The sequence below is a fragment of the Diadema antillarum genome, unplaced genomic scaffold (assembly GCF_040938485.1).
Source record: "Diadema antillarum isolate AM-2024a unplaced genomic scaffold, OU_Dant_1.0 scf00000111, whole genome shotgun sequence".
Taxonomy (NCBI): Eukaryota; Metazoa; Echinodermata; class Echinoidea; order Diadematoida; family Diadematidae; genus Diadema; species Diadema antillarum.
In genome coordinates, this window is record NW_027271000.1 from 293283 (window position 1) to 308324 (window position 15042).

A 15042-nucleotide genomic window follows, 5' to 3' on the forward strand; every position below is an offset into this window, starting at 1 on the left:
GTTTTTATGTATGTATGTTTTTATGTTTTTGTTTGTATGTAGATATGTATATAAAAGTTTATATAACATGTAAAATAGGCCTAAGTATATAAATGTATATGTAAAAGTTTTAGAGCCACTATGAATTTTATTCTGACTGACAAAACGAATGAGAAGGTATGAGGGGGAAATAGGGGAAGAGTTAGGAAGAGAAAGAGACAAACAGAATGAGATGTTTAAGTGATATGAATGAGATTAGAGGAGACAGAAAGAGATAGAAAATAGAAGGATATAGCAAGCAGTAATTCATGGTGAATCGGAAGACTCTACGCCGTATTATCGGCTTCTGAGCGCTTCGTCATCCGTCTTGGCCAATTGCCGCACGCAGCGCGAAAGCAGTTTAGCGCATTTGCGTCACAATCAAATGAATATTATCGATTCAGCGCGCTCCGCTCTCGATCGTCTGCATGCACAGCTGCGCCAAACCCGAGCGATGGCCGGGGCCAAGCCGATGCGTAGCCATCGACAATCTAAGAGGGATTAACAAGCGGATGATGGCTGGTTTTAAAGGTAGTAACATTATTTCTGGCCAGTCTTCAGCCATTACTGTATTATGATGGTAGAGTTTGAAGATAACGAAGGACGTCTATAATGCATGGCAAGTAGGGCCTACTTCAATCTGCAGTTTCGACGTTCGAGTCATTATTAGGTGCCATACATGAATTGCACGCTTTTATCATGGATGGCCACACTATGCTTCTACCACCTCTACTTAAGATACTTAAAGTCCTTTTAAAGAAGTATCATCTTTCAAGCTTACACCCCAATTCACATATCTATATAAACGGTCGTCATTGACAACATTATGTAACTTCGCGGCAAAATGAATTAAGATTTAAGATTTTAGAGTGAGTAATGGATAACATCATAACAACGAGCTGTGTGTCCCATGGTTGCTGGCTTGCACGCAGGTAAAAGATCCCGCTTCATCCATTTATCACAAAGAGCATAACCCAGTAAAGCGGTTCGTCCAAAAGAAATGCAATATCGGGAAGACCAATTATAGGACAGCTGAATATTATGTACGGGCTATCCAGTCATCTCGGCAGATGAAAAATGAAAACAAATAAACAAAACAAACAAATGAAAGTGGTAACAACTAAAGTAAGAAAGATTCATCACCAAGCCAGCGAATTGTAGTTTCGGGCGCACGTCATGAGATCGACACCCAGGAGTCATACAGCCCACAAGTCATACAGCTCACGAGTCATACAGCCCATGAGTTATACAGCTCACGAGCCATGATACAGCCCATGAGTTGGACACTAAGCTAAGAAGGCCCACGAGACCGAAATATTAAACCCCGTATTTTATCTGTCGAACTCGTCGGCTGTTTATACCTAGTGTCGAACTCATGGGCTTTATTTGCCTAGTGTCGAACTCATGAGCTGTATGACTTAAGTACCTGTTTTCAATGTCGAACTAGTGGGCTGTATGACTCTGGAGCTGTATGACTCGAGGACCTGTTTTCAATGTCGAACTCGTGGGCTGTATGACTCGTGGGCGGTATGACTCAAGCACCTGTTTTCATTGTCGAACTCGTGGGCTGTATGACTCGTGGGTGTCGGTCTTGTGGGATGACCTCGTAGTTTCTGGGGATTAATGGATTAAAGTAACACTGATAGTTAGCTCATCTGCACAGTTTAATATTATTATTTCATCACTTGTAATTAATTTTAAAAGGGTCTCAGAGCACGGTATAATTTTGTGTTGAATATCCTAAACTATCAAATGTAGCACTTTGGTTCCTCGTTAACGTCATTTTGATACCTTTTTTTAAATTAAGCATTAAAGGAGACCTCCGGATGATTTTCAAACTTTTACATTTAAACAACAATAATTGTTCAAATTCATGAAATTTTTCCATCCAGATAGTTGCATTGCAACTGATTGAGAAATTGCCCTTCATCGAAGTAAATAAGCACTGACCTTCCGCTTGATCAATTCAGTGCTTATTTATGTCGATGTAGGGCAATTATTGTCGATCAGTTGCAATGAAAACATCTGGACGGAAAAATTTCATGAATTTGAATAATTACGCAGTACCTGCTGCATGCTATAAGGATTAGAACCAACACTTGCTGTCGGGCGGAAGCTCGGTGGTCTAGTGGAGATGACGCCTGTCCGGAGATCAGGAGGTCACGGGTTCGAATCCTGCTCGAGTATGTACGCACGCCCTTGATTTTTTATCATGGCTACTACTAAACACTGATCAATTCAGTGCTTATTTACGTCGATGTAGGGCAATTTGTCAATCAGTTGCAACAATAAAATAGTTATACTGAGCACACAGTTTGAGAATTTATAGCTACTTGGATGAGGAATAAGAATGTTTTTATAATTTATAACAAATTGCAGTGAACAAGAATGATGACACGGCAGCCCCACCATAAGAATGCATGAGTTGGGGCTCAAGGAAGCAGACCAAAAGAAGAAGGCATGCATAGATTATACACAGGTGAACTTGTTCTGAAATATGTGAGGCTCCTATGTCATCAACACTGTTCAGTGTAATATGTTTAAGATATTTCAGAGTATTGGTTTCTTTGCTCAAGGACCACAATAAATTTCACAAATCTATTAGAGATGGAGTTGTCGATTTGTGTTCTACATGATGTGAAATTATGAAAATCGTCTGGAATGCCCTTTTAAAGTCGAGTCGACAATTGCACTCCGCATTTAATTGTTCAGAGTAATATTAGTAGTTCAGACACAATATTATTTCAATTCGTAGAGAGCCTCAAATTTAATGGGACAAAACGCGCAATGACAACCAAATTATCATTTATATCTTCTGTTCAGAACCAGTACGAGACAAGAATGATACAACGGTACAAGACATGGTACAGCAAAAGAAGGTATTTAATTAGCTGCTCCAGCAAATGGAAATTAAGTGAAAGTGCACAAATATACGCTAGAATGAGAATGGCACAGACTTTAAAGTCATATAACAACGTTGTATTTATATATATATATATATTTTGGCTGTCTTTGTTTCTTTGTTTGGACTACTTAAGCTTACAAGTTTTCCTGTGAACTTAGTCAAACTATACTCAATACTAATTGTATCCTGGACATGTTGGTTGCTCTTTTGCCGTTCTCCTGTTATATCGAGCGTAAGGTTCAAAGCTGTGTAGTAGGTGTTCATGTTTATAATACGCCCGTATGGTGATGAATTAACAAAGAGCTTCTATTGATGTTTTACATTTCGTCAATTAATAGTGTGTCAACATAATGGTCGGCAGATTTATCATTATCCTACTTTTTCTTTCGGGTATTCTCGAGGAAAAAAAAACATAAGGCTGGTTTTCTTTTTTTTTTCACGAACAACAATGAGAACAAAGCAGGGCAGAGGATTGATATAATGTAATTGGATGTATACCTTACGGCCATATCCAATTTTAGTTGTCCATTTAAGGTATAACTAACCACTTTAGTGCTTGGCTACGTCAGTTTGATTGGAAAATGAATTATATTCAGAAACGATTGCATTTCAATGAGATTGGTATAGATATTATGAAGATATGCAAATAACAATCAAAGTTAAGTATATCATGTTCATATAAGCCCACCAGAACAGTCCCCCCCCCCCATCCCTCTCTTTGTGTAAAGGCTGACGTGTATATAACATGGCGTGTTCGTGTGTGTCTGTGCTTGTGTGTATACATGTCTTAAGAAAATATCGTTTCCCTCATATGAGTTATGTAATTTTCATTTGTTATGCCAACGTGATGTAATATTTTACAGATTGAAAGCAGTCTGGATTGAAAGCTTTTTGTCCCCCTCCCCCTTCATGTAGCCTATATTTACACATCTTTTCTCATTCCATTCCTCCCTTCACACATATCCATACACAAAAACACAACAATCACTTGTACCTAACTCACACAAAAACAAACTCTAGCACAACTCTACACAATTCGTCATACAAGTATATACAAGCACACACACACACACACACACACACACACACACACACACACACGCACACACACACATACTGCCTTCACCCCCTCTTCACCGCGCAATACCATGATACGGAAAACGCCTTTTGCAGACGACCATCACTTAGAATTGCCCGCGCGCATTTTTGTCCGACGATTTCCCGTCGTCTGCTTCAGACACATTTTCGCAGTGGTCATCTGGTTCATCTCATATTTGCGGCTCGATTTATGGCAATTTCTTGGCTTTCCAAGGCATAAAATATATGGATTGACGTCGGCTCATTGCCGTGATTTTTTGGTTTGGAGCAGTCCCGGGTAGTTTTGCGATTGCCATCATGCTGAAAGGGCAACTTTTTCACCGGGTGCTGGATCTGTTGCGATTGTCGGGGGGCGAGGAACGCGTGCCGTTCGCTCGCCAAGATGCAACCGAGCTTACCGTCGTTCCGAGTCCCGACAGCAGCGGCGACAGCGACGACTCAACGCCGGTGAAGAACGGGAAGCTACCGGGGCCTGGCCGCGGGGCAAGGGGCAACGGAAACGTGCTCGAGTCTCAAAAGGGACTGGTGACATCGCCAGGGGCAGAAGGGGACAACTCGAACATCGCCAGGAAAATGATCACGGCTTGGGACGCGGGATGGAATGTCACTAACGCCATACAGGTAAGAAAGACGACACCACTCTAAAGCGTTCGAGAGGAGTAACAAACTTTCCCGGGCGGTCTTAAGAGCACTTTTACTTACAACCCGCAGGGATTCTTATGTTAAAGGGTATGCTTTGCTCTTTTTTCCCCTCATACTTGATCAAATGTTAAGGATCACTTGTTTATCTTTGAAACCACTCCCTTTATGCAACCTCCTTCAATGACATGAATAATTAATTATTGTTGTTTCCATAATTCACTGAAACTATTCCCCGTAGTTTCAGTCTCATTAAGAAACTATCCAGCGTGATAAGTTTGTCGAATGACTGAATTGCATTAGTTTACTTCACTCTATCAAATGTAAATAATACGTGTGTGTGCGTTTGTGCGTGTGTGTGCATGCGTGTGTGCATGCATGTGTATAACGCTTGTGTGTGTGAGTATGTGTGTGTCAAACTTCACAAGATAGCTAAATCGGGGGGAAGGGTGGCGAAGAGGTGAATTGGTTCCTCAGACTTACAGTGCTCTCCCCTCCCACGTACACACTCATTACACAGACAGACAGACAGATAGACAGACACACACACACACACACGCACACATATCTGCAAAACGGCATAAGGTCTGATAAACTTTTTTGATAAACTTGCATTTGCACATACAAATCCGAGCTTCATATTCACCTTCAAGTTATGAATTTAGCAGTAATTTGTCTTATTGCAACTGATTGACATAATTATTGCCCTACATCGACGTAAGATCTCGACGGAAGAATTTCACGAATTTGAATTTGTCTTATTGCTTATTCATCGCTCAATCGATTCATTCTTTTATATATTCAAATTTCATCAATCCATACACCAGTAGTCAAGCAAATGAGGTAATGTAAGCTAGTCTTTTCTTATTTTTGTACGGATAGCTATCTATCTTTCAATGGCTGTTTTATTTATTAATAATTATATTTGAGGGATTCGGTTTGGGGAGGAATGGGTCGAGTGAAATTACATACTTACTTTTTATACTTTGTGAATTATTTTCGCACCACTACTTTCCTTAACATTAAATTGAGAGATGCCTGAGTTGGAAAAATATCGGGAACACGTGATCAGGGGGTCAAAGTTGAGTACAGCCCCGCCCCGCTTGCTATGTGATACAATCAGAGGTCACAATACACCCCGCCTTTGGTGATTGAAAATCCAATCAAACACTAACTTCACGCATTCGGCACGGCGATTTAAGACGGATGGGATCGAGCGCGCGTTACGGCGCGCCCGTGCCAAAGGGGTAATCGAACCCATTTCCATCACCACGCATCGCACTGTCCCCCTTGCGCATCCAACATGGGTGTTCGTACACACCCCTTCTTCCAACTGTGACACCTATGTTTGCCCGATCTCCTATTGGAATCTCGTAGGTACTGGAAGACAGAGCTGGAAGGAAATGTCTAATCAAGAGCGTCAATTGAAGGGGTCATCCCACGAAACCGACACCCATGAGTTATACAGCCCACGAGTTCGACACTAGGCAAATAAAACCCATGAGTTCGACACTTACCTAGGTAAAAACAGCCCATGAGTTCGACAGATACAACACGGGGTTTAATGTGTCGGTCTCGTGGGCCTTATTAGCTTAGTGTCGCACTCATAGGCCGTATGACTCGTGGGCTTTATAACTCGTGGGCTGTATGACTCGTGGGTGTCGGTCTCGTGACATGCACCCAATTGAAGTACACCTACTCCCGAATGAGAGTTGCTTATTGATTTTATTGCTTTTGGGGTCTCAGATCGTTATTTTTCTATTCACCTATAAATAATTGTTTGGTTTTCTTTTCCACTTGATCTTTGTTAAGTTATCAAGGGATGTTGTAAATTAAGCACAATATTTTGCACAAACACGGTGAAGCAAAAAAGTAGAAACCTAGACGGGCAGACATAATATTCACAATGCACAAGCGACGGTGTGCATTTACACTTTCGGAAAATTGTGTAATTGAAGTCAGAAATCAAGAGGGAAGGAAGGAACGAGTTAGAAGAGAGAGCGGGGTATGGAAAGAGAGAGAGAGAAAGAGATGGAGAGGAAGACAGGAATGAAAAGAAAACAAATTAACAAAAGAAACGGTATACGGGAAAGATCATCCGACTGTTTTCTGACAGTAACCGTAAATCGAAATTCCTGATTCATAATTTATCGGCAGTTTATGCTAATTCTGCCGGTTCTACCTTGCAACGCCAAAGCTAACATTCAAGCGCGCACACCTGAACCATCAATGCTGATACCTGCTATGCTGCCAGTCAGCGTCCTCTTTTCATATTATTTCATGCTCTGTATGCTTTTCAGGCATTTCCTTCTCATTTTTTGACACATTTCAAATAATATAATGTGCTTGTCACCATGGTCAGATATCTCTGTTCGTAAATAAACTGGCCAAACTCAATTTTACACGAAGTGACGAGGCCGATCATATATGATATATTAATTTGTCTGGTGATGTAGAATTTTGTTCATAGAATTCAAAACATTAGTTATAATATCAAATACGGCTGATGACACAAGTTTGACTTTTTTTACAACATGCTTGATCTTCATTTTACCCAATTATGCCCTCCAAACCCCATGCAAACAACAGCACGGTCAAAGAGATAGATAGATAGATAGATAGATAGATAGATAGAAAGACAGACAGATAGATAGATAGATAGATAGACAGATAGATAGATAGATAAATAGATAGACAGATAGATAGATAGATAGATAGATAGATAGATAGATAGATAGGTAGATAGATAGGTAGAGATAAAGAGAGAGAGAAGCAGAGAGAGAAAGGAAGATATAAAACTTACATAATCCTTTCTGACCACGTTTTCTATACAAGTTGATCATGCTGATATATAGATCTTTGGTTTAAAACTTGTATAATCAGCACCTTATTTATAAAGTCGAAGACATATCTTTATTTTTGTTACTATAATATTATATACATATTTACATATATACATATACATATATATATGTATGTATATGTATATGTATATGTATATATATATATATATATATATCTGCGGAAAGAGAGATAGAAAAAATATACGGTCATATCAAAGGAAAAAAGTCACATGGACGCCTCCAATGGAAGTAGGAAAAATTTATGATGATGTGTTTGCAGCGAGATGTCAACTATAGCAATAAGAGCTCATCCCAATTTGCTGCTGACGTCGTTTTTTGCTTTCTGTCATGTATGCCATATCTTAAGCTAGAGGTTCTGCAAATCTTGCGCGACCAGATGAGCGAGATAATGGACATCAAGTGGTCCGAAGTGGGGCCGTCATCATTCTATCGGCTCGTGCATGGAGCGTCACACAAGCAAATCACTGGCAGATCCAGAGGGGGGCGCACCGGGCGTGCGCCCCTCTTTATTTTTGGTTAAAACAAAAGAAGTGAAAAGAAAAAAAATGGGGAGTGCGTGGGCCCCCCCCCCTTTAATTTTGCAAAGACGCCTCCCCTTTACGGAATTACTGGATCCGCCCTTGCGAAATGATCCGGACCCGTCTCCTGTCCACCCTACTGACAACCACCCCCCCCATCCCCTTTTAAAACCTTTCCCCACAGCAGCAGGAGATGCCTCATTCTTACTCATACGTCATCCCTTGGTGCCTCCGAGCAAAGCAAAAAAAAAAAAAAAAAAACCAACAACAACAACAATCACACAACCCCCAAAACAAAAACAAAAACAAAATGAATTTGTAATTTGATGTGATTGTATTTAAATTGATTTATTGGTTGGTTGTATTGGTCGTATTGATTATATCCTGCATTATCATTGCGCATGCAGATACGTACACATGTATTTATATATTGTTGGTGCCATGCATATATACATAAACTTTAGTTGATAACAAATTTATTTTTTTCATTGCCTTTACAATGTCCAACAAAACATATCAGCGATACACTGAATAATACAGAAGGACTATGTACAGATTAAGCGTCCCTTAATTTGCATGCAGCCCTCGTATATTACAAAGCATATAGGAAAAATAGGGGAGGGATGACTTGTATAATCAAGAGATAGGACAGAAGAAAGGAGAAAGAATAATCGGTCTTGTTCAGTTTGGTTTAGTTTATTCCGCACTATTTTTTCCCAAGTAAAATGACAAATCAATACAAATTGATTCAGAGTATGCAAAAAGAAGAAGCAAAAACATACAAATCAATACAGGAATTGTCAATCTCATAACAACATCTTCCCTAGTACATATGAATTCAAAAAAACCATATAATTTGTATTGTAGTCGTATGTGAAACAAAGAGAAATCAACACTGGGGGAGCAACATCACAAGCAGAGCTTGACGTGGATGAGGCCCTATCAACTGCAATAATTACATTACAAAGCAAATAAACCTACACGCATAATAAATTAAGTGTTATACAGTACACATGTTCTTAGAGAATAGAGGCTGCGAGCTTAGAGAGACCCAGAATCTAAATAGGACAGTGTGAATTCTAATGCGCATATCTTAGGTGTAAGGTAATTCATAAAGAGATGATAGTAACTATGGATTTCTAACGATGCATACGAGTCTGAGCAGAACTGTTTGGTCTTGATTCTTCCGAAAGACCCTTCAAGAGTTCATGGGCGTCACCAGGGGGGGTGCGTTGGGTGCGAACGCACCCCCCTTCAGACCCTAAAAAAAAAAAAAAAAAAAAAAAAAAAAACTTCAGTCTGCGAGCGACCTCAACGCCGGACACTAAATGATTATTATTTTTTATCTATTTATTTATTTTTTTTTAATTTTGCATCGGGGACAAAATCCAAAAAAAAAGAAGAAAAAAATCGTGGGCAAAAGCAATTCGCACCCCTGCCTGGTTCTGGCAGCACTGATTTTATACATAATTATCTACTAGTGCAAGTGTATTCTATACAGTGTTGACTATATACATAGATTTTGGACATCCTTCCCATACTTGGTCACTTCGACGCCACCTCGCTGGTCATACCTCCCCCATTCATGAACATAAACCGACACCCTTGACTACCAGTGGCGGATCCAGGGGGAGGGGCGAACCGGGCGTCCCCCCCCCCCCCGCCCCCTCTTAATTTCCAAAGCGAAAAAGTACAGCTACAAACGGCAGTTTGTGGACTGTAAAATGTCAAAATTTTCAAGCTCGCTCGCTGGCATTTAGTCGTAATGCCATTCTCCTGAAGTTGCTGCCAGTAATTGCCGGCAGTTCCACCCGGTGCGCACCCCCCCCCCCTTACTGCATAGCTACAAACGGCACTTTGGGACTGTAAAATGTCACAATTTTCAAGCTCGCTCGCTCCGCTCGCTCGCATTTGAATTCTAATATTGCTGCCAGTAATTGCCAGCAGTTGCGCCCGGTGCGCTCCCTCAATTTCGAAAGCAAAAAAAGATATAGCATCAAACGGCAGTTTTTGGACTGTAAAATGTCAAAATTTTCAAGCTCGCTCGCATTTAATCTTTATGCAATTCCCCTGATGTTACTGCCAGTAATCGTCCAGTTGCGCCCGGTGCGCCCCCCCCCCCCTTAATTTCCAAAGCGAAAAAATATAGCTACAAACGGCAGTTTTGCTACTGTAAAATGTCAAAATTTTCAAGCTCGCTCTCTTCGCTCGCTCGCATTGAATCGTTATGCAATTCACCTGATGTTACTGCCAGTAATTGCCAGCAGTTGCGCCCGGTGGCATGCGCTCCACCCCCCCCCCCCCTTAATTTCCAAAGCGAAAAAATATGACTAGGAACGGCAGTTTTTGGACTGTACAATGTAAAATTTTCAAGCTCGCTCGCATTTAATCGTTATGCAATTCACCTGATGTTGCTGCCAGTAATTGCCAGCAGTTCCGCCCGGTGCGCCCCCTCCCTTAATTTCCAAAGCGAAAAAATATGGCTAAGAACGGCAGTTTTTGGACTGTAAAATGTAAAATTTTCAAGCTCACTCTCTTCGCTCGCTCGCATTTAATCTTTATGCAATTCCCCTGATGTTACTGCCAGTAATTGTCTGCAGTTGCGCCCGGTGCGCCCCCCCCCCCCCTTAATTTCCAAAGCGAAAAAATATAGCTACAAACGGCAGTTTTTTTCTACTGTATAATGTCAAAATTTTCAAGCTCGCTCTCTTCGCTCGCTCGCATTGAATCGTTATGCAATTCACCTGATGTTGCTGCCAGTGCCAGTAATTGCCAGCAGTTGCGCCCGGTGGCATGCGCTCCCCCCCCCCCCCTTAATTTCCAAAGCGAAAAAATATGGCTAAGAACGGCAGTTTTTGGACTGTAAAATGTAAAATTTTCAAGCTCGCTCGCATTTAATCGTTATGCAATTCACCTGATGTTGCTGCCAGTAATTGCCAGCAGTTGTGCCCGGTGGCATGCGCTCCTTCCCCCCCCCCCCTTAATTTCCAAAGCCAAAAAATATGGCTAAGAACGGCAGTTTTTGGACTGTAAAATGTAAAATTTTCAAGCTCGCTCTCTTCGCTCGCTCGCATTTAATCTTTATGCAATTCCCCTGATGTTACTGCCAGTAATTGTCTGCAGTTGCGCCCGGTGCGCCCCCCCCTTGATTTCCAAAGCGAAAAAATATGGCTAAGAACGGCAGTTTTTGGACTGTAAAATGTAAACTTTTCAAGCTCGCTCTCTTCGCTCGCTCGCATTTAATCTTTATACAATTCCCCTGATGTTACTGCTAGTAATTGTCTGCAGTTGCGACCGGTGCGCCCCCCGCCCTTAATTTCCAAAGCGAAAAAATATAGCTACAAACGGCAGTTTTTCTACTGTAAGATGTCAAAATTTTCAAGCTCGCTCTCTTCGCTCGCTCGCATTGAATCGTTATGCAATTCACCTGATGTTGCTGCCAGTAATTGCCAGCAGTTGCGCCCGGTGGCATGCGCTTCCCCCCCCCCCCCTTAATTTCCAAAGCCAAAAAATATGGCTAAGAACGGCAGTTTTTGGACTGTAAAATGTAAAATTTTCAAGCTCGCTCTCTTCGCTCGCTCGCATTTAATCTTTATGCAATTCCCCTGATGTTATTGCCAGTAATTGTCTGCAGTTGCGCCCGGTGCGCCCCCCCCCTTAATTTCCAAAGCGAAAAAATATAGCTACAAACGGCAGTTTTTTCTACTGTAAAATGTCAAAATTTTCAAGCTCGCTCTCTTCGCTCGCTCGCATTGAATCGTTATGCAATTCACCTGATGTTGCTGCCAGTGCCAGTAAATTGCCAGCAGTTGCGCCCGGTGGCATGCGCTCTCCCCCCCCCCCCTTAATTTCCAAAGCGAAAAAATAATGGCTAAGAACGGCAGTTTTTGGACTGTAAGATGTCAACATTTTCAAGCTCGCTCTCTTCGCTCGCTCGCATTGAATCGTTATGCAATTTACCTGATGTTGCTGCCAGTAATTGCCAGCAGTTGCGCCCGGTGGCATGCGCTCCCCCCCCCCCCCCCTTAATTTCCAAAGCGAAAAAATAATGGCTAAGAACGGCAGTTTTTGGACTGTAAGATGTCAACATTTTCAAGCTCGCTCTCTTCGCTCGCTCGCATTGAATCGTTATGCAATTTACCTGATGTTGCTGCCAGTAATTGCCAGCAGTTGCGCCCGGTGGCATGCGCTCCCCCCCCCTTAATTTCCAAAGCCAAAAAATATGGCTAAGAACGGCAGTTTTTGGACTGTAAAATGTAAAATTTTCAAGCTCGCTCTCTTCGCTCGCTCGCATTTAATCTTTATGCAATTCCCCTGATGTTACTGCCAGTAATTGCCAGCAGTTGCGCCCGGTGGCATGCGCTCCATCCCCCCCCCCCCCTTAATTTCCAAAGCGAAAAAATATGGCTAAGAACGGCAGTTTTTGGACTGTAAAATGTAAAATTTTCAAGCTCGCTCGCATTTAATCGTTATGCAATTCACCTGATGTTGCTGCCAGTAATTGCCAGCAGTTCCGCCCGGTGCGCCCCCCTCCCTTAATTTCCAAAGCGAAAAATTATGGCTAAAAACGGCAGTTTTTGGACTGTAAAATGTAAAATTTTCAAGCTCGCTCTCTTCGCTCGCTCACATTTAATCGTTATGCAATTCACCTGATGTTGCTGCCAGTAATTGCCAGCAGTTCCGCCCGATGCGCCCCCTCCCTTTATTTCCAAAGCGAAAAAATATAGCAACAAACGGCAGGTTTTTGTTTTACTGTAAAATTTCAAAATATTCAAGCTCGCTCGCTCCGCTCGCTCGCATTTAATTGTTTTGCCTTTCTCCTGATGTTGCTGCCAGTAATTGCCGGCAGCTGCTCCCGGTGCGCCCTCCCCCCTTTATTTCCAAAGCGAAAAAATATAGCCCCAAATGGTAGTTTTTTTTTAACTGTAAAAGATGAAATTCTAGCTACGCCGGTGCCCTTTCCCTGCTTGGTTTCCCTCAACAACAGTAAAAGTCTAGGGATTGAGAGCTTCCTATATTCCAAATGTCTGTCCAAAAAAAAAAAAAAAAAATCTCGTTACATTAGGGTCAAAACGCACCCCCCCTTGAAAAAAAGCTGGTGACGCCCCTGGAGTTAGGAGAGAAGGTTCTTGGGCAATTGCCCCCTGGACAATTACCCCAGACCCTTCCCCTGACCCTACCCCAAATCCTATCATTGTAATTGCCCTAATGAGGAGAGAAGTGTGGGCCGATTGAATCTATCTTCAATCTCGGAATTGGGGAATACTATAGTATATTCGAAAACCATGACTGTAGCCCAGGCGTGATAGAATAGAGTTGCCCATCAGCGAATCAGTATTGAGCTTAGATCTGCGACGCGAACGCTAACACGACGCAGCCTCCCGGGTTGGACAAGGGAAACAGCTGTCTCACGCATACGCAGAACGCCAGTTTTTTCCTATTTAGCGTCGTCGTGTGTGAATCAAAGCGTATATACTGTCATCGGTATAACGTCAGATTCTGTAGTCGAGATTCTTCGGGTGTGTGTGTGTGTGCGTGTATATATATATGTATATATATATATACAATGTATATGCTTACATAGAGATTAGTAATGAAGCTGAATACAATTCGATACAGGGATCGGGGTCTTTGAAACATTAGTGATAGCCATCAAATTTGACCGTGCATCACAAAACCAATGAAAAGTCGCACCTCTTGATTTTACGTGAGGACTCAAAAAGGTGAAACGAGTCAGCCAAGTCAATCTCGACTTTTTCAAATTTTCTGAAAGAGCTTAATTCTTATTCTACTTTATTCCTAAGTTGGGGATCATCGATGAATGGGAAATTGTATTTTCAGCAGTTTTTCTACAACTTTCTCTTTGTAGATTAATGTGATCAGGTATGTCTTGGAGGTAATTTGGACAATCGAAATGTAAGGAATTTTAAAAATTATAGTGTCGGAACTGCTGGATGAGGAGACTACTAGAGGTTATGACGTATGCGTGGACAACAATAAAGAAAATATAAAGAAAATTCCACAAAAAATTCACTTTTCTAGTTTACTGAGAGAGCACTTGATTAACCGCTTTCTAGTTTACTGAGAGAGCACTTGATTAACCGCTTTCAGAAAGCCGGGGGAATAATTGCTACCCTTAACATATGTCACAATCAAGTTGATGGAATGTGTAAGTTTCATTTTTTTTTTTTAAGATTTTTTTTTTGTAGAATCCCTTTACATTTTCTTTATAATACTCACATATAACTTCATAACCTCTATAGTAGTCTCCTCATCTAGCGGTTCCAACACCAAAACTTTAAAATTTTACAACTTTTGTATCGATTGTCTGATTTTCCTCAAATTTTCACTTATGTATTCTGCTACTGTTGCTGCTTTCACTCAATCCACATTTCTCTTTGGGTTTGGGTTTCCTGTAACGAGTGGAATTCCTTTTACATTCTCTTTATATTGTTGTCCACATATTGACGCCATAATCTCCTCATCCAGCAGTTCCAACACCAAAACTTTAAAAATTCATAATTTTTGCGTCGATTGTCTGATTTTCCTAAAATTTTCAATGATGTGTTCTGCTACTGTTGCTGCTTTCACTCAATCCACAATTCTCTTTAGGTTTGGATTTCCTTTAACGAGAATGATTATTAGGAATATCTTTCGCATAACAATAGCTGTGAACGACAGACAAGTCCTTCCGTAGTATTCATGAAAAGTAAACACCCCGATTTAAAGTCTGTTGGCTACTTATCATTTCATGTATCGTCGTATGATGGGTTCGTTCGAAGGGTTGTCTCCACGACTTCTTCATTTTCTCCTACCTCTGTCCGTCCGTGTGCGTAATATCACTTAATCACTTTAAAGCACAGTGCAGAGGCATTTAGAATCCAGGGCTTGTTGCCTGACGCCTTTTGTCCCGATATCAAATTATTCGAAAATGAGCAGCGCAGTGCGTCGCGGTAATTTGCCCGCCATTTAGAGGTGTCGCGTACGAAGAACAGTATAC

At 41.4% G+C, this 15042-nt stretch overlaps 1 protein-coding gene across 1 annotated transcript in view; it reads left to right on the forward strand.

Moving 5' to 3' along the window:
* Window positions 1-4562: 4562 nt before the first annotated feature.
* Window positions 4563-15042, forward strand: part of LOC139719462 (vesicular inhibitory amino acid transporter-like) — a 57075-nt gene continuing 46595 nt past the window's right edge. The window contains exon 1 of the mRNA XM_071630875.1: window positions 4563-4642. Coding sequence (XP_071486976.1) covers window positions 4595-4642 — 48 coding nt within the window. The 5' untranslated portion in view covers window positions 4563-4594. The remainder of the gene's footprint in view (window positions 4643-15042) is intronic.